The 24,750-nt window shown below is 42.2% G+C and overlaps 2 protein-coding genes across 2 annotated transcripts in view; one reads left to right on the top strand and one right to left on the bottom strand.

The window, feature by feature from the left end:
• LOC138167170 (tubulin delta chain-like) overlaps positions 1–6,974 on the top strand; it is a 76,761-nt gene extending 69,787 nt beyond the window's left edge. Inside the window, exons 10-11 of the mRNA XM_069095914.1 lie at positions 1,230–1,368; positions 6,543–6,974. Of these exons, the coding sequence (XP_068952015.1) occupies positions 1,230–1,368; positions 6,543–6,775 (372 nt within the window). The 3' untranslated portion in view covers positions 6,776–6,974. The remainder of the gene's footprint in view (positions 1–1,229; positions 1,369–6,542) is intronic.
• A 166-nt stretch (positions 6,975–7,140) lies between these two features.
• KIF9 (kinesin family member 9) overlaps positions 7,141–24,750 on the bottom strand; it is an 83,863-nt gene continuing 66,253 nt past the window's right edge. The window contains exons 14-22 of the mRNA XM_069095913.1: positions 23,427–23,482; positions 20,794–20,884; positions 20,312–20,445; positions 17,819–18,013; positions 15,021–15,235; positions 13,534–13,710; positions 12,156–12,271; positions 9,173–9,277; positions 7,141–8,040 (exon numbers count right to left, since the gene is read on the bottom strand). Coding sequence (XP_068952014.1) covers positions 7,939–8,040; positions 9,173–9,277; positions 12,156–12,271; positions 13,534–13,710; positions 15,021–15,235; positions 17,819–18,013; positions 20,312–20,445; positions 20,794–20,884; positions 23,427–23,482 — 1,191 coding nt within the window. The 3' untranslated portion in view covers positions 7,141–7,938. The remainder of the gene's footprint in view (positions 8,041–9,172; positions 9,278–12,155; positions 12,272–13,533; positions 13,711–15,020; positions 15,236–17,818; positions 18,014–20,311; positions 20,446–20,793; positions 20,885–23,426; positions 23,483–24,750) is intronic.

Here is a 24,750-nt window from a genome sequence, read left to right on the forward strand (position 1 = left end):
GCTTGAGCTGTGCCTCCTTCCCTCTGTCCCTCCTACCCCAAGCTGTCTTGTATCTGCTTTGTAGGAAGTTTATGTATATCTGTATACGCATGTCATCTCCCAGAAAAGAATCTGATTTCCTTAAGAAGGGTAGGGATTGCTTTTACCTCTCTTTGTATTTCTAACACTCAGCACAGTGCCTGGTACTTAAAAAATGCTTGTTGAAACATGACAGTCAGCTCAAGGACTGGATCAGAAGGTTTCTTCTATAAGGGAATAGCAAGGACTCAGTTTAGAGGAGGATCCTGAAACAAGTGTGATGTTTGGAGTTGGGCTGAGGAGTTACAGGGAATGGACCTGGTCTCCTTGGGGGTTGTCATGACCCCTGACCCCAAGAAACTTACAATCCAACAAGAAATAAGACAAGAAAGGGTAACTAACTGTATTGGCAACCACACTGGCATACCCAGGATGACTGCTAGCACAGGTCCTTAGATTTCTTTACTAGGAAAGATAGCTGTTCAAGGGGTCAACAATCTTTTTTAATCACACTCATTAGTTCAGGGGAAAAATAAGCACCCTGAACTTCAGAGAAAATACAAACAAAGAAAATAGAGAAAAGACAAACAGAAAATAAAGACCAGCAGACAGGTTTTCCATCTGAGAAATTAGCACAGATCAACAGATCCAACTGTCTGACCAAGGCAATACATACAGAGAGGGAAGCACCAACATCTGGGTTTTTCAAAGCTGGGGGGGGGGGCGGTGCTCCTTAATGGTGTAGAGTATCATCTGTCAAATCACAAGAATACTCTTCCAATGAGGGAGCCCCAAAGCAAAATGCTAGCCTCAGAGTATACCTACCCTTTTTAGAGCCAGAGGGCATCACAACCCTCAGGACTCAGTGCCTAATTAGAAATTAACAAAAGGTGTGAAAGCCTTCCTACAAGGGAGCCTCCCCTAAGCCTGGGCTCCTATTAATGGGCAGGGAAGATCTTACATCCTATTAACATTACACTAACCTAAAAAGGCAGTTTGTGGTAAATGCTACCTAAACAAGTGTTAGAATCAAGAACTAAGGACATCCACAAAAGGAGAGATGACTGAGGGGGAGGGAAGATTTGGATGGGCAGGCAGAAGGGTGAGAGTCTGCTGTCCTGCTCTACCATCCTCCCTCCTCACACAGAATGAAGAAGGTAGTTTCTCTGAGATCTGCATATTCTTTGGTCCTTAACTCACCCTGTTTCCAGCATTATAGTACTTCATTACTGTCTGTGGCCCGAAGTAACCACTGCTCCTTGATCCAACCCCAGAGCTCTGCAATGAAGAGGCTGCAGAGGGCCTATGGCTGTGTAACCTGGAACCCTTTCCCTCTCTCTCTTTGGACAGGTCAGCTAAACCTTCATAGATAGCCTGAAGGCTCTTCATTCATTCAGTAGTTGTTTCTTGGGCACTTACTATGTGAAAGGCCCAGTGTAAAACACTAGGGCCTGCAGAAAAAGAATAAGGTGTGGTCTTTACCTTCAAGAATATTAGTAGGCTGGCTTTCCCAAGTATTTGATGCTAATTGATGTTAGTGCTTTGGAAAGAAGGTGTGGAGTGAATTAGATAGAATATTGTTACATTTGGATTTCCAAAACCTGGTGTTAATATGATCTCAGGGCCCCAGAGTTCAGATTCAGTGTAGATATTGTATCAACCAGAAGCTTATTACCAAAATACCTAATGCCCCAGGATCTATGGAATCCCCAGATCGGGGTCCAAATTGCCAGGGAATAACCTCTGATCATGAGTGTTCACATTTTGAAAATTATTTTTTGACCTGGAGGGAACCGTGATTCCATCAATGTCTAAGGAAGTCCCAGTGAAGAAACACCCCATTACTCATGCAACTGGTCACATGCTCTGGACCAACTTTTCTTAGAGAATTACCTATCTGGGCCACTGAGATTCTTAGGTGACTTCCCCATGATTCTATGGCCAGTATATGTTAGAGGAAGAACCTGAACCCAGGTCTCCCAGACTCAGAGGTCAGACTCTTGATCCTCTCTATCACTTTGCTGGGCCAAGCCAATGACTCCCTTTTCTTCATTGTGTTCAATTTAATGCAATTAGGTTTTTAAGTGCTTTAGAGTTGACAAAACACTTCAGTCAGGTAACAACAACAAACAGCAACAAAACTTGTACTATTTTTGCTTAACATTGTTAAGGTTAATGTGACTTTGAAATAGTAAAGGGTGTGGGTAACCTGAAGGTCATTTGTAAAGGGATTTAGTAGCCACAGCCTACTTTTCTTCTTTTTTTAAATTTTTTTTTTTAAAGCAATTGGGGTTAAGTAACTTGCTCAAGGTTACATGGCCAGGTGTTTCTGGGTGGGTGCTAAGTGTCTGAGCCCGGGATTCGATCTCCAGGTCTTCTCAACACTGGAGCTGGTGCTCTTACTCGCTGTGCTACCTGGCCTCCCCTCCTACTTTTCTTCTATGAGAAATAATTGGAGGACCGATGGTTTCCTCAGCAGGGTTATTCCTTTCATTCCTACAGATTGAAATCTCTCTATACTAGAGATAACTTTTTTGAGTTGGTCTGATTGAAAAAAAATCCCCCCTTGGTGGCCAGCCCTTTGATGGTGAACTTACTTGTTCTGTGAAGTTTGGATTCAGTCAAAGGGCCACACTTGAGGACCTAAAGGGCCACTGTTTCCCACCCCTGGGATGGGCAATTCAATCCAATCTAGTAAATGTGTGCAAACCACTGTTAGACTTTGAGGACACAAAAACAAACAAGGAAAGATCATATAGATTCAAACTCAGAGGGAGCCCTTTTATTTTATAGAGGTGGAAACATTCTACTGTGGGGTTAGGGGGGATGGAGAAGCAATTAAACATGTAGCCAAGATAAGTATAGGGTGAAGAAAAGTGAGGAGGAAAAGAGTTTTGCTTTTGGAGGAGTCTGGGAAGGTCCAATGAAGGAAGCAGAATCTGGGTTGAGCCTTGGAGGAAGACAATTCTGGGGGGTGAAGGGAGATAAGGTAAGAGTGAATTCCAGGCACAAGAGATGGCATGGAGGTGGGAGATGGAAGGGACAGCTTGTTTGGCTGGTATGTAGTATTTGTGAAGGAGTGTGGCATGAAATAAGACTGGAACAATAGCTGAGATCTAGGCTGGTCCCCAGGGCACAGAGACAGCCCATCACAAACCCATACTTGGACTCTCTCTTGCCAGAAATGGTGCTTTGCTGGCCTTAGAGAACCCAAGCTTACTTCCATTTGGCAATGAAGCAACTGAAGAAGGCAAATGCCATGACAACAAACCCCATGAAAGCAAAATATCTATATAATAGGAAATGTATATGGTGCTTTAGGATTACATCCATTATCTCTATTTGGTCTTTGCAGCCATACTATCAGGTAGGTAGTACAAAACCCATTATTCCCCATTTGACAAACAAGAATGATTCTGAGAGGTTAGATTATTTGCCCAAGGTTGCCTCCCCTGTAAGTGGTAGAACAGACACTAGAATTGAAATCTCCTGACTCAGCACCTCTTAGCTACAGGATTAACCTTAAGGTTCTATTTGAATGTGAACCCCTCCAAAACAAATATTCAGACTAGGAATTATGTAGGAAATCTGGGGTAAAAGATGTCAAACAAACATGATCCAAAAAAAGCAAGCTAGTTGTATGGTGAGAGCGTGATGATCAACAGACAACTCGTGCTCCATGATATTTTTGAGATGTGAAGAGAAAATGAGAAAGGCTCCTGGCCCCTTGATTGGACCTTCTGAGGCAAATCTTTGGGAGAATATGGGCAAGATATGCCAAAGATGGGTAGGCATGAATGGGTTCCTTCATCACCAGACGGATAATGGTATTGTTAAGATTACAGAGCCAATATAGATTATATGAGTAAATTCCCCTCCCCCTCCTGCCAAAGCACTGTCTAACTCCCTGCCCTCCTGCCCTCCCACATTTTCCCTAGATGTGAAATGTGGGCAGGATTGCCATTTTGTTGTCTCTGTTGTGCTGATGTTTCTTTTTCTGCTACCTTATGGCAGTAGATGGCTTTCATGTACCATTACAAAAGGAGGATTTGAATGGACCACAGTGAGATTTAACCTGTATCTTTGTTTCCCTTTCCTGGTGTTTGTATAATGTCCTGATCATGGCATAAAAACTAGATAACCTCCTGCTTGGCATTTCTTTTCACAAGGTTCTTTCATGTGATTCGATAAGCCAAAGTCCAGTCCAGATGAAGGGATTTCAACACTTCTTCCATTTGCTTACTTCAGTGGAAATTCCAGTGACTTATCTGCTCACATTTTGCAGGGTTTTGTCTTATTTTGTTTTTGTTAAGCTGGAAGAACATCTCTTACTTAATCTTACTCTTACTGGAGTGTCCCAGATGTTAAGCGCTTTTCAATATTTCTTTTTTTTTCTTTTTTGGAGGGGAGAAGGCAGGGCATTTTTGGATTAAGTGACTTGCCCAAGGTCACACAGCTAGTAAGTGTTAAGTGTCTGAGTCCGGATTTGAACTCAGGTCCTCCTGACTCCAGGGCCAGTGCTCTATTCACTGTACCACCTAGCTACCCCTCAATATTTCTTTTAATCAACACTTGAATTAAAATATAAATTGATGTGCTTATTAAATTTCCAAAGGACACAAAGTTGTGAGGTATAGAAACATTTTTGACAGTCATTTGGTCTTTGCATGCTTAAAAGAGTAATCTAATGAGATACAATTAATGGGGACAAAAGTAAAAGTCTCATGCTTTGGTTAAGATGAATCAACCCTGGAAGGACAAGATGTGTGCTTTTGGCTAGTTGAGAATTCTTGTGAAAAGGAGGGTTTTAATTCCCTGCAAGGTCAATATGAGTCAAAAGTTTTGTAGATGCTTTCTAAATGCCTGAGATCGTGGACTTCATAAAGAACCAAGTGAATTTCCATCCAAGAATGTCAGACAGCTGACTATCTGGGTGCAGCCTATACCTTCCCAGAGGGGAATTTTTTGGAGGGCTAAAGTAAAAGTAGACCTTGGTACTCCAGACACAACCTATTAGAAAGGAATGATAAGTAGTAAGGCACCCATTCTTAAAACCAATTGATGCACCTTCCAATTGTGCAGTACCTTGGTGAAGCAAGCTCAGATTTCACAGCAATTTTAGGAATTGCCAGCATGATGGAGAACATAAAAAACAGTCTTGCTCTCATTTCATAAACAGGAAAGGTCACAGGCATGTTAGATGAGGAGAAAGGACTCTGAATCTTGGCAAGGCTAGGTGGTGCATAGAGCACCAACGCTGGAGTCAGGAGGACCCGAGTTCAAATCCAATCTCACTAGCAGTGTGACCTTGGGAAAGTCACTTAACCCCAATTGCCCTGCCCTCCCCCTTCCAAAAAAAACCAACCCACTGAATCTTTTTTTTTTTTTACTTTTAAAGCAATCAGGGTTAAGTAACTTGCTCAAGGTTACACAGCCAGTTATTTCTGGGTGTGGTGCTAAGTATCTGAGCCCAGATTTGATCCCCAGATCATCCCGACACTGGAGCCAGTGCTCTTACTCGCTGAGCCACCACCAACCCACTGAATCTTAAGGATAACCCTGCAGTAGCTCTTAACCTGTTTGGTTTCATGGACTCTTGGCAATCTCATGAAGCTTAAGGACCATTTTTCAGAACAGTACTTTTAAATGCTTAGGATAAAATACGCAGACTTACAAAACAAGTCAATTATTTTGACATAGGTATCAAAATATTAAAAAATATACATATAGTAGGAGTTATGCACGGTTATAGTAGAAGGAGGTAAGTAAAATCACAGGATCTTCACAACAAAAGGGACTGAGAGACCAGTCTCTGACTTGATACAGCCTACTTGGAAACTTCTGTTGATTTCTTTACCTCTCTAGGCAATCTGTTCCATTATAGGACAGTTCTCAGTATTAGAAGTAGGGTACTACTGGGATCTTATCCCCTATTCCTTTGTCCTGACTCCAACTTTGTGTTGAGTCAAAATCTGACTCTGTTACTTCTAGTCATTGGTCCTAGTTCTTACTGGAACTGCATAGAATCATTCTGTTCCATATTCTTTTCCAAATTCAAACATGTCTATGGTGTTTGTCCTTAATTTTGTCTTCTCCAGGATAAATATCCCAGTTCTTCTGCCTGCTTACCTACCTATTACATGTTAAATTTTCAGACTTCTCACCGTCCTGATTCCCTTCATCTGGATGGGTTAAACTTTGTGACTGTGCATCTCTAAGAACTGAATACAGTACTCTGGATGTGGGCTGCCTAGGGTGGATAAAAGTGGAACAAGTATTTCCTATGCTCCATGGACAACCTGCAGCCTTGAGGCCACATGTAACCTTCTAGGTTCTTGGGTGTGTGGTCTTTTGACTGAGTCCAAGTTTTACGGAACAAATTTGTTCTTTGAAGTTTGGATTTGATGAAACAGCCATACTTGAGGACCTAGAGGGCCACATGTGGCCTTGAGGCCACAGGTTCCTCACCTGAGTGAATGCAGCCTAACCCTGTGTAACTCCAAAACGTATTTCTTTTCTTACAGCTTCCTATGACATGAGGGATCCGACTGGTCAGAAGCACTCACTTACTGTCTGTGCCAACCATAGCAGCATCATAGACCTGCTGAAACACACACTGGAAAAAGCACAAAAAATGTACTCAGCCAAGGCTTATACCCACTGGTATAGGCAATATGGCTGTGAGGGGAAAGATTTTGAGCAAGCTTTTGATACTCTCTCCTCAGTGAAGGCTGAGTATTACAGTGCTGGAGAATGAGTGACAATTCCCAGAGAAGTATTGTGCAACCGTCTGTTGAGTGTCCCATTGAATGGATTGAACTGAAGCCAGAGGGCCTTGACCATAGGTTAAATGATTCCCCAGATCTCAAAGAAAGCTCCTGATTCCATTGATCTTGGGGGAAAAAAAGTAGCCGTTCTTCTACTACTTTTAATAGCTCAGAAAGGAAATAACTACTAAAAAGACATACCATTATTCAGCAACACGAGCCTGGAAACCAAAATCTCAACAAATCAAATGTTCTTTTTACTCAGGCTTAGCTGTAGCCCTGGACCTATTCTAAATGTAATACTGGGGGGGGGGGGGAGGGGGGAGAATGAGCCTATCAGCATTTCCACCAGAAAATTGATTACATCTGGAAATAAATAGCCAGTCCAGCTGAAAAATGAAACAGTGGGGAGAAGCTTAAGGTAGGAAACTGATGAATGGAAACGTGTGTTTCTCCAGAGTAAGTATGCCAGGGAGCTGAAGCTGGTCCTCTTGTTTGACATATTGGCCAACAAGGGAAGGCCACTATGTTCCTGGGCCTGTCTGTAACACAGTTTTTCTATTGCCAAATAGTGACATATTATCTAGTTGACACTAAGGAAAAGTGGCTGAAACCAACACTAAGGGGGAAGATGGGGGTGGGGTGGGATTTGTCAGGGCCAGCAGATGTCAACCTTCCATTATGATTAGATTAACTCCAAAATCTGGCAGTGGAATAGAGTGAGGCTCAGAAATCAAAGAATGTGGGATGGGAGGATGTAGAGGGTCAAGTGTACTTTTCTTAGCTGTAAAGAGACTGGACTAATTGGTAGGAAGCTTTTGGCACCAAAGATGAGATTGACTTTTAGGCGGCATGTGCTATTAACCACTTTTTATTCTACTCACTCCAAACTCAGTTCTTACTTGATTGATAACATGAAGAAACAAAAGTATGTTGAAGATGACTAACACCTCAAACATATTTTATTCTTGTCCCTGCATAGAAAATAGAAAAAGTACTAAAACCAAAAAAAAAAGGCTCAACCTAACAGTGTAAACATTTTCCTCTGTGGGCTAGGCTTGGCAGGGTAACAATCCAACAGTTTTCCATCCTTTGCCAGACTCAAAGACCTGGGGACAGCCAGAGAGCAGCACACTGGGCCCTGCCTTTTCCACTATGGCAGGTTGTAGTCACTGGTAGACTTCTCCTTCAGGACAGCGGGGATGGGGCCAGGCTTCTTATTCTGGAAGCTGGCCATGGTTTTGGAATAGCTTTGCTGAAAAAAGGAGAAAAAAAGAAATAGGGGCAGGTAAGGAGGGGGACAGTTGGCAAGGGCTTGGCCTTGCAGAGGGATATATTGATATATCACACTTGCTGACATTTTACACTTATCTGAGAATTCAAAGGAGCCCAACTGTATTTGTATTTGTCTTTTTCATTCTTTAACACCAAGGAAACCACTTGTGATTAAAAAAGATTCAAAAACTGTTTTGAATATTCAGAAGGCATGGCCCCTTTAAGAAAAGTCTTAAAGGAAAAGAAAAAACCCTTGTGGGAAGAAAAAAGGTAAGAATGAGAGGCTATTGGTAAAGTGGATGAAATACAGGCTCTGGAGTCAAGAAGGCCTACCTTCAAATTCTGCCTCTGACAATTAACCACATGACCATGGACAACTTACTTAACTTTTCTGAGTCTCAGTTTCCTCATCTATAAAATAGGGGATACTACAGTCAGAGTTTTAAAGTTGAGGAAACTGAGATGTACAAAGGTTAAGTGGTCAGGGTCAGTGTTTGAGGTATGATTTTAATTCATGTCTTCCTGGCTTAAGGTGCAGCATTCTATCCATTCTGCCCCTAGCTTCCTTTGTAGAGCCTCTTATCCCAGGAGAAGAGGAGTCCTCTATCTCATAAGGTGCATCAGAAGGACCCATTCCCTTCTCAGGAATTCCCTTCCCTGCACTTTGAACCCAGGTCTATCTACAGAGAAAGAGTACCTAGTGTGTAGAAACCCCAAATGGGAGTGTTCTTACATTCTTAGTACTCCTCAGATAACCATTGTGTGTAAGGCACTGCAGGTGATACAGGTAGGGGTCTCAGGTTCCATTACGTACAAAATTCTACTGTCAGCCTCTGTTCGTAATACTGACACAACTCACTGACTGACCTCGAGTGAGCGAGTGACTTAAACTCAGTGTTCTTTAGTTTCCCTATATATGACACAGGGAGAACAGTTCTGCTACAGTGGTTTGCTGTATACCTGGACACTGATGCATTACTCTTTCTCAAAGAACTTTCCCTTTTATCATAATTAAATCAAAGCAAGTATTAACTGAGAAGAAAGCAGATCACTTAAATACCTCAAGTTCCTTGAAAGAAAGTGATAAGAACAATATCGTATTCTTAATTTACCTTCTGGTCCAACTTCATTCTGGCATTGTAGAAAGAAACCGATTCGGGACAGTCAGGGAGGACAGATGACTGGATTTGGCCAAATTTATCTTCATCATCCTCAGCCTATGAGGAAGGCCAAGAGAACAGCCAATTAAACCCAGTAAGTAGTTGGACAGCTTCCCAGAACTATGAGAGTCCCTTGACTCTTGAGGGCCATGAAAATTATTTTATTTTAAACATTCACTCATCTATTATTGAACAAACATTTATCAGGTGTCTATTATGTTCAAAGCACTGTGCTAGGGGCTTGGCAGGAGGAGAATATAAATAATATGGTATTCACTGCCCTCAAGGAGCTTATAATTTGGGGGGGGGAGTAGGATAAAACATGGACACAAATGATACAAATTCTCATTTGCATCTAGTATGCTACATGCATAAAAAGATTTTAATGTGCAATTAGATCTCATGTAGTCTGATGGATCAAGGATAACTTCATGGAGAAGTGAGCATGTGAATGAGGCTTGCAAGTGTTCCCCTCTCCTAGGCTGATCCCTGGAACCCTGCTATCAGAGCTTTGATCCCATGCATCTTGACAACTGCCCTCTTTCCTTTCCCCACTGGAACGTCCTAAGTAGGAAGAAATCTACAACTTCCAGCTGTGTGACAAGAACTAAAATCCCATTTGGATTTAGCACACCACAGGAAAGGACCCTGAGGGCTAGGCAAAGGCTCCAACCTGAACCAGCTTGGGACAAAGACCTCATTCCTCTGACAGGCAGAAGGCAGCCTCTGTTAGGAGGCTTGGAACTTTGAGGGGGATGGGTGGGAGGGGGAACCCGTTATAAATCCACATATGTGTATCAGCTGCTTCTTAAAGGCAAGGCAAAGTGCTAGGTGCTGTAGGTGATGGTATAAGACATGGTACTCGCCCTCAAGGCGTCTATAAGCTAGGTAGGGAGACAAAACAAATATTTTTTAATCCTATAATCAAAGACTGTATATGGGGAAGTACCCACAACTAGGGGCCAGGAGGGAGATGAGGTTTCTGAAAAAGGAAAGAGAGAAGCTGTAGTCAGAGAAGTAGGATGTTGGATCCAGGAGAGTATGAGAGACTACATGTTTGAAAGAAAAATGGAGAGGATGAAAATACTAAAAAGGGGGCAATTCACAGACCAGGATCTGGGAGAAAAGGATAGAGAGTACAGGGGGCTTGCCTAAGAAAGGAGAAGGGCTACCACTTTGAGAGGAAGGGAAGGAAGAAAAGACAGGTGGAGAAGAAAATATTTTGAGGTAACAAGGAAGGACAATCTCACACACCTATCCTCAACTTTTTTTTTTCAATAAGCAAGTAAATGTGGTGAGATAGTCCTCATAGAGCAAGGGGAAAGGAGAGCATTTGCAGTTTGAGAGCCGAGAAACTTAGGGAGTACTAGGAAAGTGATAAAAGGTCTGAGGGACCACTCCAAGTCAGCATGACAGGTCGTGGGTGCTGTCTGCATGATCCCATGACTTCCTCTGGCTGGTGGGAGTCTCTGGCCAGTAGGAAGAGAAAGGCGGGTAGAAGGAGTAGTCTGGAGTCCAGGCCTGGACTTGCTGAAGGTGGAGACACCTGTCTCCTATGACTCTTTTAATCTGTGCCTTTCACATAACATATGATCTGTCCCCTTTGGGTCTTACCTTGCTCTCATCTAGACTAAGTTTCCTGAAGGCAGTAACTGTATCTAAATTTTCAGTTCAATTCAATCCATAAATATTTACAAAGTCCCAACTAAATGTAAGGAACTATCTTAGCTATTAGGGACACGATGCAAAAGGACACGGTCTTTGTCTTCAAGGGACTTAACATTCTAATATGAAGAAGAGAAAAAAATAACTATATCACAAGGCAGCACATTATTAAGTATGTGGGAGGAGCCAACATGGCCTAAGAGATTCAAAGAGGCAGGGGAACTTGTAGTGATGGGGGTGGGAGGGCATTCTGGGGGAAGGAGCACCGGGAAAAGAGAGGAGAAGGGGTCAGGGATGGTGGGCAAAAAGGCAGGAAAGCCTTGTGTCCTAGCACAGGGGCTTAGCACAAGGACTTATATCTAGTTCAGTCCTCAATAATTGTTTGTTGGATGATTTCTCCTTCCTTAAGGAATTTTCTTTGTCGGGTCATGTGCTGATCTTAATTTGAACGCCTTATATTTTCCTTACATCACTGTTTTTTTTAAGTACCTCCTTGTAAACTCTCATTCCCTAGTTCTTAGGATTACTTAAAAATAAACATTGGCTGAACGAATGAATGAATTAGGGGTGTCTTTGACCATGAGGAATACAGGCTGGCTCAGGAGTTATGTCACTAGAAGGGGATAAAAGAACTTGATGAATTGGGAGAGAGGAGGTACAAAAAAGAAGTTCCAGGGAGCTCAAGGACTCCCCCTGTGGCCCAGAGCATGGCAGCAGGTAAGGGGGCCTTAATTTGCCACGCCATAAATGAGCAGGTCTAGCAGGAAACTCGTAGCCTTTCTGCTAGACGGTGGTCCATTCTGCACAGGGTGGCAATGAGGGTGGAGGGTGAACTGGCTTTTCCTCTCCTGTAGGGCAGCAGTAGTGGTACTATAGTGGTAGCAGGGATGGTGGTAACACTGCCTCCAGCATCTGGATGGTTTAGACTGACTTAGAAGTACCTCAGTGAAGACACTACTGCCATTGCTACTCGTGCCTTCTAAACCACTGGAGTGGGACTATCCATCTTTTAGCTAGTCTTGAAACTACTGTGGCCCAGAAGGAGGGTGGAACTTCAGCCAGATGCCCATCTCTACCAGTCTTTCCCTCAACAGTCAGGGCACAGATGCTGAAGAAAGCCATCGGCTCCTTCTCTTTGGCTAGCGTTGCCCTGACTAAATGAGCTCAGTTCTGCCAGGAGAGACTGGGAGCTAAGGCTGAGTTCTACCCTTGAGGCTGCCTGGAGTCCCACTCCATGCCAGCTTCACAAGCTGACCCCCATTTACCTTACCAGTGATGTGAGTTTGCTCAGGGGTAGCAAGCCTAGTTTGATGCTACCCTTAGCCTTCAGAGGCACTTGCACATCCTCGGGGATGAGGAAGGATTCGTTGTACCAGATATCAAACTCTGAAAGGAGGAAGACAGCACCATGAGAAGAGGGGGTCTTGTGGGTCTGCCCTACACTGACTTCTCCCCCTGATGATAATCACAAGGGCATCCATAACTAACATTTATATAATAGGGCTTTAAAATTTGTGAGGTGCTTCCAGTACTTTCTTCTACAGCCCAGCAGTATGTCTACAGCACTTCAAGGTTTACAGAATGCCTTCGTCAAACAACCCTCTGGGTTAGGCAATGCAAGTAGTATTGTCCCTATTTTACCAATGAGAAAACGAAGGCTCAGGGGGATGAATGCAAGTGAAGCCGGGTTCAATGAAAGGTCTGATGACAAGGCTCTTTCCATTGTACCATGCAGGCAATTCCTGACTCACTGTCAGGGTGACCTCAACTCTTCTCATTTGCTTGGTTGGCTCATGGACAGGGACTCTCCACAGGTGGCGGCCAGGGGAGTAAAAGAACCTCCCTTCTCCACCTTGAATAATTCTGTTAGAACTGGACGTCCAGACCTGTTCCTTTGAAAGTATTTTGTTTTTTGAAGGCTGTCAAGTCTATCCTTTAGCCAGCTGAAAATAGCCCATTATTATTCTATCAGGTTGAAATGAAGAGCTTCTTCATACTTGGAGAATGTTTTCATGCCTCCTAAAGGAGTAATCAAGTATTAACACTTGCCTAAACATCCACAGCAAATTGGGTCTGATACCTTAGAGACAAGACCAGAAAACTGGTATAAGAGGCTTGCTCTTCCATGGCCTCACAAATCCTGGCCAGGAGAACCATTTCCAGAGTGAGAGAAGTACCATATGCTATGCTGTATAAGTGTAAACTTTTAAGGATAAAAATTACCCACGATGTGGAATTTGGGGTAGATTCTAGGTACCTCAATGGCACTTTTATACTAGAAGCATTCTGAAGAGCAAGCTGGCTGTCTTGATGGACTCCTGAAAAAAGAGTTGTCTGGCTTCTTAAAGTTCACTAGGGGCGTGGCTGATCCTTTAACGGCTGTCCATCAATAGCTAGTTGCCCTATGGCTCTATCCAGTATGACTGAAGAACTTCACACCTGAAAAATTGCTTTCGCACATTCTAAAGAAATAAGAACACTTTGTATACTGACTTTAAGACCTTGTCAGCTGACCTGAATGTTAGCACCCCCTCCTCCTTTTCTAAGAACTTGGCCCTTTAATCAGGTTAAGTTATTTTTTCAGGGTTGGTGCCCCTGAGAACACCCTGCTGGTAGGCAGGCTGACCTGCAGACAGAAGGCCACTTACCTGTAAGCAATCGTTGGCGACACTGGTCCACCAGATGCTGGCAGTACTGGATTTCAGCCTTGAGGTCCCGCAGGTCTTGGTATTCCCCCCGGTACTGCTTCTTGAGTTCCTTCAGCCTCAGAATCAGTAAAAATTCCTCCTCGTCAATGATCATCAGCCCTTTATTCTCATATTCCCCTGTAGGTTAAAGATTGGAGGATGAGGAAAATGCACGGAGAGAAGATGAGTTCACGTCCTCTAAATGGCAGAGCTCTTAACTGAGGTTGCTGCCCAGGAAGACTTTTCTATGATCTTAAGGACAGCATAGAATTATAGGATTTGGAGCTGAAAAGGACCACAGACATCATCTAATTTTACAAAGTGGGGAAAAGGGGCCCATAGAGGAGACAGTAACTTGACCCAGGTGAAGTAGCAGAGCCTAGATCTGAACTCTGGACTGTGACTCCAAATCTTGCATCCTCATAATTATGCTATGGCTGTATCTTAGTGCTAGGTGCCTAGGACAGTTCTTGTGCTCAACTAACTACTTTAGGAGATTCTTATTTCCAATCACTAGATTTCAGACATGGGGTGGACAGCAACCTTTCACCTAGCCTTGAGTTCAGTTTTTTTTTTTTTTAATTCTTAGAGGCAGTCCACAGTAGAGTAATTGGAATGAACAGGAATCCCCATCAAACAAGTATCAAGTGGTCCCTAGCTCCTTCCTATATATAACATGGTTTCCAAGCTGTACCAGTGAAAAGGCACTGAAATAAAAGAAAGGTATCTGAGAAACTTGGTGCAAATTGACTGCCCCAAGATGAGGAGAAGATGTAGGTTGTGAGTCATGGGAAGAAACTCCAGGTCACATCCCCATAACCTGCTCCTATGAGCAGAGATGAGAAGGGACTATCAGTCAGTCAGTCCTCTTACCACTCATTAGAGAAGAGGTGAGGAGCAATGGGGTTTGGGTGGCTCTAGGCAGGAGCTAATTTCCCACTAACAGAAAGCCCTGATCATGTGACTTCACAGGTTCTTATCAGGATCCCTGGATACAACAGACCCAGGAGTTCACTTGTGAAATAGCATCAGTACTGGGGCTTAATGATGCCATTGTGGTGTCAGCCATAGAGATCATGAGATGAGAAATACAGGACAAGGAACTGTAGGCTACACAGCACCCAAGAACTAACCAAGAACCTGGATGAAAATGGTCACAAGATAAAGAATCCTCCAGCATGGGGACTGACTTTTTTTCCTATGGTAAGCTTGAATTTTTCTTCTGAGAATCTTGGGCTTCCCTTGGTTTAGACTGGCCTGTTGATTGGAACTAAGAGCCAAGAGCAGCTCTCCCAGCCCACTCTGCCTGCTGAGCTGAAACCACAGACCCATCCAGGTCTCTCAAGAGAGCCCCCTTCAAGGGGATGTGAAGGCCCTCACCATTCATACTTGACTTTCACTTGCCCAGGTCCTTTTCCCAAACTCTAGGGAACCCTTCCCTTTATTACCTTGCTCTTCCCGGAAAGTTTTCTGTACATCCAATGCCTCCTTGGTAGTGTCAATTTCTCTCTTGATAGAATTGATCCGCTGGGCAGTCTCACTGGCTTTCTTCCTCCGGTCATTCAGAATGGTTTTGTTCTGCTTGAAGATCCGGTTGATCTCACTGCCACGTTCATTTTTAAATTCCTCAAAAGCTGATAGTTTAGGAGGGGGGGTGCTGGGTCTGGGAAACCAAGGAGAAAGGGAAATATTAAAAGATGATTTTGATATAGTAGACTCATTTGCAACTTTTGGATCATCTGTGGTCATGACCCTACTGCACCTTGCCAAGAACAAAAGGATAAAATGTTTTGCTTCTTTGTTCACAAAATCTGAAATTCCTTTATCTGATCATAATCTCTTATCACCCCATCTTTCCTGGGCCTTTTAACTCCTAACCCTGTTCTTGGTCCTTACTGTAACCTCCAGTCCCTCTACTTCTCAATTCTTTTCTGGGCTATCACCCTGCACAGATGACTTTCTCCTCTCTCTCTTATCTTGACTCTTTGGTGAGCTAGTTGAACTCAACACCATCCTCTACACTCAAATCTCTTGTTCTCGTGTCTGTTGTCAGTCCCATCTAGCTAAACCCCAGCTTTGGATTACTTCCACCATTCATCACCTTTACTTCTATTCACATAATGCTGAATAGAGCTGTAGAAAATCACAAAACCAAGCTGACTGGGTCTATTACAAACTTATGTTAGGTCATCTCAGGGAAGTAAGGTAACTCTTTTATATCTCCCTATCTATTAGCTTTTTGACTTTGTAGTGGCCATTCCAAATCTTCTCATTCCTTCTCATGCCTCTCACAGAAACCCTTCTCCCCAGTCTTTCAGAAAAGGACCTCATCTCATATTTTACTGGAAAAAAATGGAGTGTATTCACTTAGAGCTTCCTCTTTTTCCCTCCTCCCCTTTTCATCTCACTCAGGCGTCTTCTACTATGTCCTCCTTCACTGTTGTCTAGGATGAAGAGTGGGGTTTTCTCCTTACTAAGGTAAACTTCCCTACAAGCAATCATGATCCCGTTCCCTTCCATCTTCTCAGATTGCCCCTACTATCATCCCCTATTCTCTCTCCAATCATCAATCACTTGTCCTTATACTTTTGCTGCAACAAATAGGCCCATATTGTCCCCACCCTTACAAAGTGCTCATTTGCTCTGACCACCATTAGTGGAATCCTACATCTGCCCTCCCCTTCTTGGCTAAATTCCTTGAGAAAACTGTCTATACTAGGTGTCTCCATTTCTCTCACTTGCTTCTCTGCAATTTGGCTTCCAATCTCACCATTCAACTGAAACTGCCCTCTCCAAAGTAATCAATGATCTCTTAATTGCCAAATCTAATGACATTTTAAAAATCCTCATTCTTTTTGACTTCTTTGACACTGCTTACTTTTTTCTTCTTGTGGTAATTTGCTAAGTTTTGGTGACACTTTCCTCTCCTGGTTCTTCTATCTCTCTGACCATACCTTCTTGCTCTATTCTGCTGGATCTTCATCCAGGTTATGTTTACTAACTGTGGGGGTCCCCCAAGGCTCTGTCCTGGACCCTCTTCTCTCTTTCCTCTGTACTATCTCACTTGGTGATCATAACAGCTTCTGTGGATCCAATTGTCATGTCTATGCAGGTGACCCTCTGAGCTGTATTATCTCTATATCTAGTCCCAATCTTGCATTGCCAGATGCCTCTTGGACCTCTCAAACTGGATGTTTCATGGGCATCTCAAACTCACCATGTCGAAATCAGAATTTCTTTTTCCCTTCTTCCCAAGCCCACTTCAGGGTCATTCTTTACTCTTCCACTCACTTATCTATCTAGTATATGGCAAAATCTTGTCATTTCTACCTTCACAACATCCCTTGTGTGCATCTCTTTCTCTTCATCTTCAGGAAAGGTCCTCATCACCTCACTTCTCACCCCAACTATCACAATAGTTTCATAATTCATCTACCTGCCTCAAATCTCTCCTTCACTTTAGCCATCTTCCACTTCAGCTGACAAAATGATTTTCTTTTTTTTTTTGGAGGGCAATTGGGGTTAAATGACTTGCCCAAGGTCGCATGGCTATTTTTTTGTGTTAAGTGTTTGAGGCCAATTTGAACTCAGATCCTCCTGACTCCAGGGCTGGTGCTCTATCCACTGCGCCACCTAGCTGCCCCAGACAAAATGATTTTCTAAATGCAGGTCAGATCATGTACTCTACCTTAATAAACTCCAGGGTCTCCTTATTACCTGAAGGATCAAATATAAAATCCTCTGTTTGGCATTTAAAGTCCTTCACATCTGGCCTCTTTCCAGGTTGCTTACTTTTTCCTCCCTTCTAGATACTCTATCATCCAGTTATACTGGCTTACTTGCTGTTCCTCACACGTAAGACCCCATCCAGGAACATGACTATTCCCTGTGTCTGGAAAGTTCTATTTTCCCCTTGCCTCCCTTCACCTCTTGATTTCTATGGCTTCCTTCAAGATTTAGCTCCAAAGCCCACCTTTCTTCAAGAGGCATTTCTCAGGTCCCCTCCTTCCCCACTCTCACTTCTGGCCCTCATTTCTGCATTCTGATGTCCCCTATTTATACTATAGATCGGGTATGTACATGGGGACTTCCCCATTAGACTGTGAGTTCTTTGAGATCAGGGAGTATTTTTTTGTCTCTTTTTTGTATCCTCTGTGCTTGGCACATAGGAGGTACTTATAAATGAACATTAGCTTTGGTCCTTATCCCTTGCCTCTGAAAGGAGATATATTTTAAAGGAGTTCACCTAGTGGTACGGGAATCTTCCTTCGGGGAATCTGACACAATAGGTTCGCTGCTGGAAGCTTCCCGATCACGTGAGGGCACATCCTTGACATCTACTTCCTTGGAGGATGATAACAGCTGAGTCCTTGATGTGGAAAGACTTTCTCCATCCTTCAGACTTACAGGGCTGAGAAGGCCTTCCTTCTTGGTCAAAGGTCTGAAAAAGGGATATAGGGTGAGAATCCTGGATGTCCTGGCCCTGATAGAGCCCTGATGTTATTATAGATGCTGTGGCAAGGCAGAATTGTGTAACCTTTGCCACCTCTTCTTATAATAAAAGAAAGATTGTTTATCTGTTATTCCTGATACATTAACCTTTACCTCAAACATTTTCAAAGGACCCAATGATAGCTCTGAAGAAATCTTTATTAAAATGTTTAAAGCCTTGTAGTTACTGGGCTGGGTTTTTTTGGGGGAGAAGGCAGAATTGTCTCCTCTGCCAATCCCAAGATCCCCATGGCAGATGGCCTTTCCATTCACACTTGGGTCAAAGCACAACAGGTGAGGGCTTGGGCCCTGCTTTTGGGTAATGGAATAAGACTCTCCACTGCTCTGCTTAGGAATGATTGACCCTGTTACATCTCCACTTTCTTTTTTTTTTCCATTTTTCCATTTTTTATTTGGAAATGTTCATATTGATGCAGAGAAATTGGATTTTAGAGACACAAGATATCCAGTTATTATAAAACAAGAGACCTGGAAATTATTTACATGATGAAACAAGAGATTTCAGAACTTCTGTGGAATGGGCAATTTTCATGACGCCACTTTGTTAGTGATTCCAGTCCATATATTTCCCCAAAATGTCACTCTCTCTAAATAAGAAACAGTCTATGTCTTCTATAGCTACTTTTAAATTTGGCTCCTTTTTTTTGTTTTGTTTTTGGAGGGAGGAAGGAAGGGCAATTGGAGTTAAGTGACTTGCCCAAGGTCACACGGCTAGTAAGTGTTAATTGTCTGAGGTCATATTTGAACTCAGGTCCTCCTGACTCCAGGGCTGGTGCTCAATTCACTGCACCACCTAGCTGCCCCCTCCACTTTATTAATACAAGAAAGTCTTTGTTCTCTAATTTTTCCTTCCTTCTCTTCTTTTAATATGCATTTAGAAAAATAATATGAAAATACCCATGTGTGGAAAACATTTTGTCAGATGCAAAGAAAATAAGCCATGTTGATTCGAGAGTTAGACATGGAGGGACTTGTCTTGCATGGTCATTGTGGCCTCTGGCTCAATTCACCCAGAGGCCTCCTATCCTTCAGTTTCTCCCTTATCTTGTCTCCTAGGTGAGAATTATGACAATGTGTCAGTGGAGGTAAGGACAATAGAACATAGAATCATACTCACAAAATCCTGATCTTGTAATTTTCAACTGTGAGACAACATAGGAAGAAATCTGGAGTATAGGAGGCTCCTAGATTAAATGAACCGGAGGCCACAATGACCACGAAAGACAAGTCCTTCCATCCCAACCCGTGAGTTGGCTTGGATACAGGGTTTTATTTGCTTATTGTTTGTTTTCTTTTTTTTTTTAAGCAATCGGGGTTAAGTAACTTGCTCAAGGTTACACAGCCAGGTGTTTCTGGGTGGGTGCTAAGTGTCTGAGCCTGGATTCGATCCCCAGGTCGTCCCAATACTGGAGCCGGTGCTCTTACTCACTGTGCTACCTGGCCGCCCCTATTGTTTGTTTTCTACCTGAAAAAGCACTTTCCCCACATTGGTATGTCTATGTTTCTTTTTCCATCTCTTTCACAATGAAAGTTTCTTGATGGTAAGGATATGATTTTTAATATATCTAATGAATTACTCCCTGGGCATATATTACTCCTTTAGGACCAATGAATGGAAATTGCAGGGAGGCAGATTTCAGCTCATTATAAGGAAGAATTTCCTAACAGCAAGAGCTCTCCAATAATGAAATTAGTTGCCCCATGAAATAGTTATTTGTTGCTAGTAGTTTTTCATGTAGAGATTGGATGATGACCTCATAGAGATATTATAGAAGAGATTCATCTGTCAGATAGGGAACTGACTGAATTATATGGCTTCTCAGAGCATATTCTAAAGATTCTGTTGAAGGTGAATTAGCTCTTTCAGAGAGCCACTTTAGTTAACTTAGTTAACTTTAGTTAACTTTAGCTAACTTTAGTTAGTGGGGAAAACTAGGTTAATTACAATTGTTTCTCCTTATGAGAACAAGTCAATCAATAGCTTTAACAACACTAAAAAGGTCCAACATGGACAGGCAAGAATAAATAGTAGCAGGGGCGGCCAGGTGGCTCAGTGAGTAAGAGCACACCGGCTCCAGTGTTGGGATGACCTGGATCAAATCCAGGCTCCGATACTCAGCACCACACTCAGAAATAATAACTAGCCGTGTAACCTTGAGCAAGTTACTTAACCCCAATTGCTTAAAAAAAAAAAAAGAATAAATAGTAGCCTTGTGAGGCAACTCACCCAGTTAAATCTCTGAAAGACTTCTTGAACTTGCCTTTCTTCCCAGGCTTAGCAGAGAAAGGTGCAATGCCAAGCCCAAACCCTTGTCCATCTGTTTCTCCTACCGTGTTGCCTTCTACATCAACTAGTCCAGCCTGAATAAGGACAATCCCAAAGACAGGCAAAGGTTAGAATTCTGTCCCATGATTGATCAGATTCCTCTCTTCCCAAAGATTAGGCCAGGTTGTTAACTGAGTTCTTGGCCATAATCCCTTCAATCCTTAGACCCTGAGTAAACCTGCTGGAGAAGTTAATCACTGATGCCTGTTTTCAGATGAATTCCTAATAGGGTGTGGGCTCCTGTTGGGAGTCCCAAGTGGATCTCACTCTTACCTATTTTATCCCTAGTTTTGCCCCAGTGCAAGCCACTTTTCTGGAAAAGATCTGGCGACGGAGAATCCCAAGCAGGAGTTGCAGTCTAGAAAAGCCCTGCAAGCCCCTACCTTCTGGACGGCAGTGATGGCTGCATAGTCATTCCTGTCTATCAGGGTGTACTTTCTACGTAGGCTGGCCTCCACTTCTTGTTCCTGTTGGCTTTGGAGAGAGAGTGACATTAGCTACTGAGTGGAAGAGCAACTTTTCTCTGGAAGTCAAGTTGACAATGTTGAGCATTTATCGAAGCAAGTCAGGATTTTAAAGTAAAAAAAAAACAAACCACAAGAAAGAACTCTTTGCTCTCACTTAACATTAGATACTTTGTAATATTGATGCTGTATTTCCATTATGTAATCCAATGGTACATCATTCAATTCAAAGAACATTTATTAAGAGCTTATTATAAGTCAGGCATTATGATAAGCCCCATGACAAAAACAAAACTGTCCCTATCCTCAAGAGTGTGTGAAGGGGAGGAATTACAAGATGGACACCAATGAATTTGGCATAAGAAAAAATGAAGAGATCACCAACACTGGAAGGTCCTGGCGAGGCTGGACAAAAGAGGTTCCCCTTGAACTGATCCTTGAAGGAAGACAAGGATTTAGAAGAGGCAGAGAAAGATGATTGTGTGAATGAATGGATATAGAATGGAATATAAGAGTACTGAATTAGTTCAGTTTGGCTGAACATACAGATCATGGAAGGGAAGTAGAATGAAATAAATCTAGAAGGGTGGGAATCAGATTGCGGAAGGCATTCAGTGCTAGGCTATGGCATCTATATTTTTTATCTTATAGGCAACTGGGAGCTACTGAAGGTTTTTGAATGGGAAAGTGACATGCTAAGACTCATTACCAAATTCAACAGCCAGTATCAGTGAGAACCTTTGCAAACTCAGAGAATCAGTTGACCAGAGAGTAAAGTGGTAAACTCAAAGGCTGAGTTGAAATGTAGGTTTCTAAGCTCATTGCTCTATTTGGCCTCTCGGATTGGATCAGAGGAAGAATGTGGGCTTCAAGGATTTACAGAAAACTGATACTCAAGAAGCTAGTGCAAGCAGGAGCTTTATTATTATGCAGCCACACACACACACAGACACACACACACACACACACACACACAGATTTGGCCACACAGAACCAAGGTCACTTATAGTAGAGAGATGTGTAAGTGGTAAGACCTTAGTGGGAGTACACACTCAGAATGAGGTCTGAACAAGAAGTCTTATATCTTAAAGGTGAGTTGAGTTGGGGCAGACAATCAGCACCACATGTGGGAAGGGCATTCTTTGTCAAACCCACACGTGGTGGGGAAAGTTCCCAGGGTCGCTGATTGGTGCCAGACTCAGGCAGAGTAGTTTTCTACTTGGGGACCAGAAACTGGATGAAGGGGGTGGTGGGAAGGGTGGGGAGGTTATCCAACACACAGTGGCTGCTGTCACCAGGAGCCTTCTCCAATCAGGGGTGGTCAAGGTTATTTATAGGCTCAGAATAAATCAGGGCAGTGGGAAAGTATAGGCTGTCTGTTACTGCTGACATTCTTATGGTCATTAGGACCACTTAGCCTAAGTGAATCCATATTTGAGCCTTTCATTTATAACTATAGCATCAACTGTAAATAACTGAAGGTCTTTCCCTTGCTGAAATAGCCACCACAAGTCCAAGAATGTTGCTCCTCATTCTGAGCCTTTTCACTCTGAGTGTACATATTAAGATTCAAAAAAAGTTTATCTTGTTTTTCAAATCTGTGCAGATTGTAACAGAAGAACTCTGGCTCCTTTTATCTCTCTAACTCTATGTGTCTATGACACGTGAAGCGATAAATGCTAATGGTGACAGTGGTGGTAGAGAGTTAATAGGCATGTACCACGGACAGTAGAAAAGAAAGACAGGTAATAATCTACAATTGAGGGAGGGGGACAGACACAGAAGCAGAATGAGGACCCAAAAGACCAGCAATCAGGACCATTTAGTTTAGGGACAAAAAATCCTATAGACCTCACTAGCAAGTGAATATATCATTGCATTACAGAACCAGGCAACAACACTTATGTTCACAGTAATGATCTGATGATTCTGTGTTTTTAAGAAGTTATTAAATTATGCTCAAGGTCCTTGATTTCTTTAAAAAGGTAAAGCAGCATTTAATGCATTAAAAAGTTTTATTGACGTTTTTGTTCTTATATCACAGTCATTTCCAAACATCCCATCCTTTTCCCCCAAATAAGTCTTTCCTTGCTTATGTAACACATTTTAGAAAGTTCTTTTTAGTCAAAAATGGTTAAGTAAAAAAAGTTTTCATTGCTTCAAAGGCAAAGATCCCACTGTATGGAAAATTATGCCCCACCATAAATATTTTTTGAATGAATAAATGATATGAAATAAATGGCCCATTATATTATCTTCCATAGATGTAAAACTCTGATGTCAAGGACAATGTCTTATTCACCTTTACATTGCCCATAGCAATCAGTACAGTATCTCCTATCTAATATGTTCTTTGAATGAATTCATTTGTTCAGTGCACTCAAAGCATTACTCAAAAAATGAGGGTTAAACATTATTTTTGGAAAACTTATACACAAAGCACAATTAAATCCCAAGCTGCTTCAACAGCTTAGTAACAGAGCCCAGAAGAAGAGTCAGATACCCTCACTCCCACTTCAATGCTCTGCAGTTGGGGAGAAGGTCATTCTTACCTTAAAACCACCTTGAACTGATTAAACACCTCCTGGATCTGTCGGAGGTTAATGATCTGAGGAAGAGAAAACAACACAGAGGTTAGACTACACTTACTGAGCTATATTGGGGCCACAGGCTGCATCTTTATCAAAGAAATTTGGTTCCTTTCACTAAATTGTAAATTATTTGGAGTTATATGTTATGTAGATGTAGACCTCAACACAGAGATTTGGGTGTTGATGTTTTGTTTTTTAATTATGAATAGATGCAAATGGATCTATTTTTTTTTTTGCCTTTTTGGAGGGCAATTGGGGTTAAGTAACTTGCCCAAGGTTACAAGGCTAGTCTTTTTTTGTGTGTGTGTGGGTGTTAAGTGTCTGAGGCCGGAACCAAATTCGGGTCCTCCTGACTCCGGGGCTAGCGCTTTACTCACTGCGACACCTAGCCGCCCCAAATGGATCTATTTTTTAAAGTGGATCTAAATTCAGGACTGAAAAATGTAATCTGATGTTATGCTAATACAAAGTCAAAATAGAACTGACCCTTAGACTCCACATAAAAGTTCAGTGAGATTGGTGTTTTAAGGCTTTAAATACCATTTATCTTATGAAGCCAAATGCTACTCTAAAAAGGTATATATTAAAGCAAATCCATTGACTCTCCTGGTCATTTGCAAAAAGAATATAGCCTTTCTCCAGTTTGGCAGATATGGGCTGCCTCAGTGTAGAGGAAAACATCATAAAAATAATAGTTAAAACACCTTTTCATGAATTAAAAAAAAAAAACAGAAAAAATGCCCTTCGGTTAACAAATAGTGAATAAAGAACAATGAAATTAATGTTTAAAATTTCATTGTTTAAAAGAGAATGTTAATTTAATGGCATTATTTTTTTATATTGCTCCTTTTAATCTAAAAACAGGGTTTAAACTTAACATCATTTTTTAAAGGCCCGATTTGAGTTTTTCCTTGCCCTTGGTTGAGTGATCTTTGGCAATTTCATGTTTGTATATTATATTATGTGTACTGACCTAGCTTTTGAAGATAGTCTTAAAACTGTCTAAGAGTGAGTAGAGCACTGGCCCCGGAGTCAGGAGGACCTGAGTTCAAATCCGGCCTCAGACACTTAACACAAAAACTAGCCATGTGACTTTGGGCAAGTCACTTAACCCCAATTACCCTCTAAAAAAAAGCAAAAAAAAAAAAAAACTGTCTAAGAATCATTATTCCCCATGCCAAGCCTCATGGTAAAGGAGTTGTCACTCCCCTTGCCTCACCCCCATCCCCAATGCATACACATACATCCTTTTTCTTAAAGGTTCCATAGCCTAAAAGAACCTATG

This window comes from Petaurus breviceps, unplaced genomic scaffold, assembly GCF_028583685.1.
Source record: "Petaurus breviceps papuanus isolate PSGF00001 unplaced genomic scaffold, PetGlider_PUasm1.0 227, whole genome shotgun sequence".
In the NCBI taxonomy this organism is placed as follows: Eukaryota; Metazoa; Chordata; class Mammalia; order Diprotodontia; family Petauridae; genus Petaurus; species Petaurus breviceps.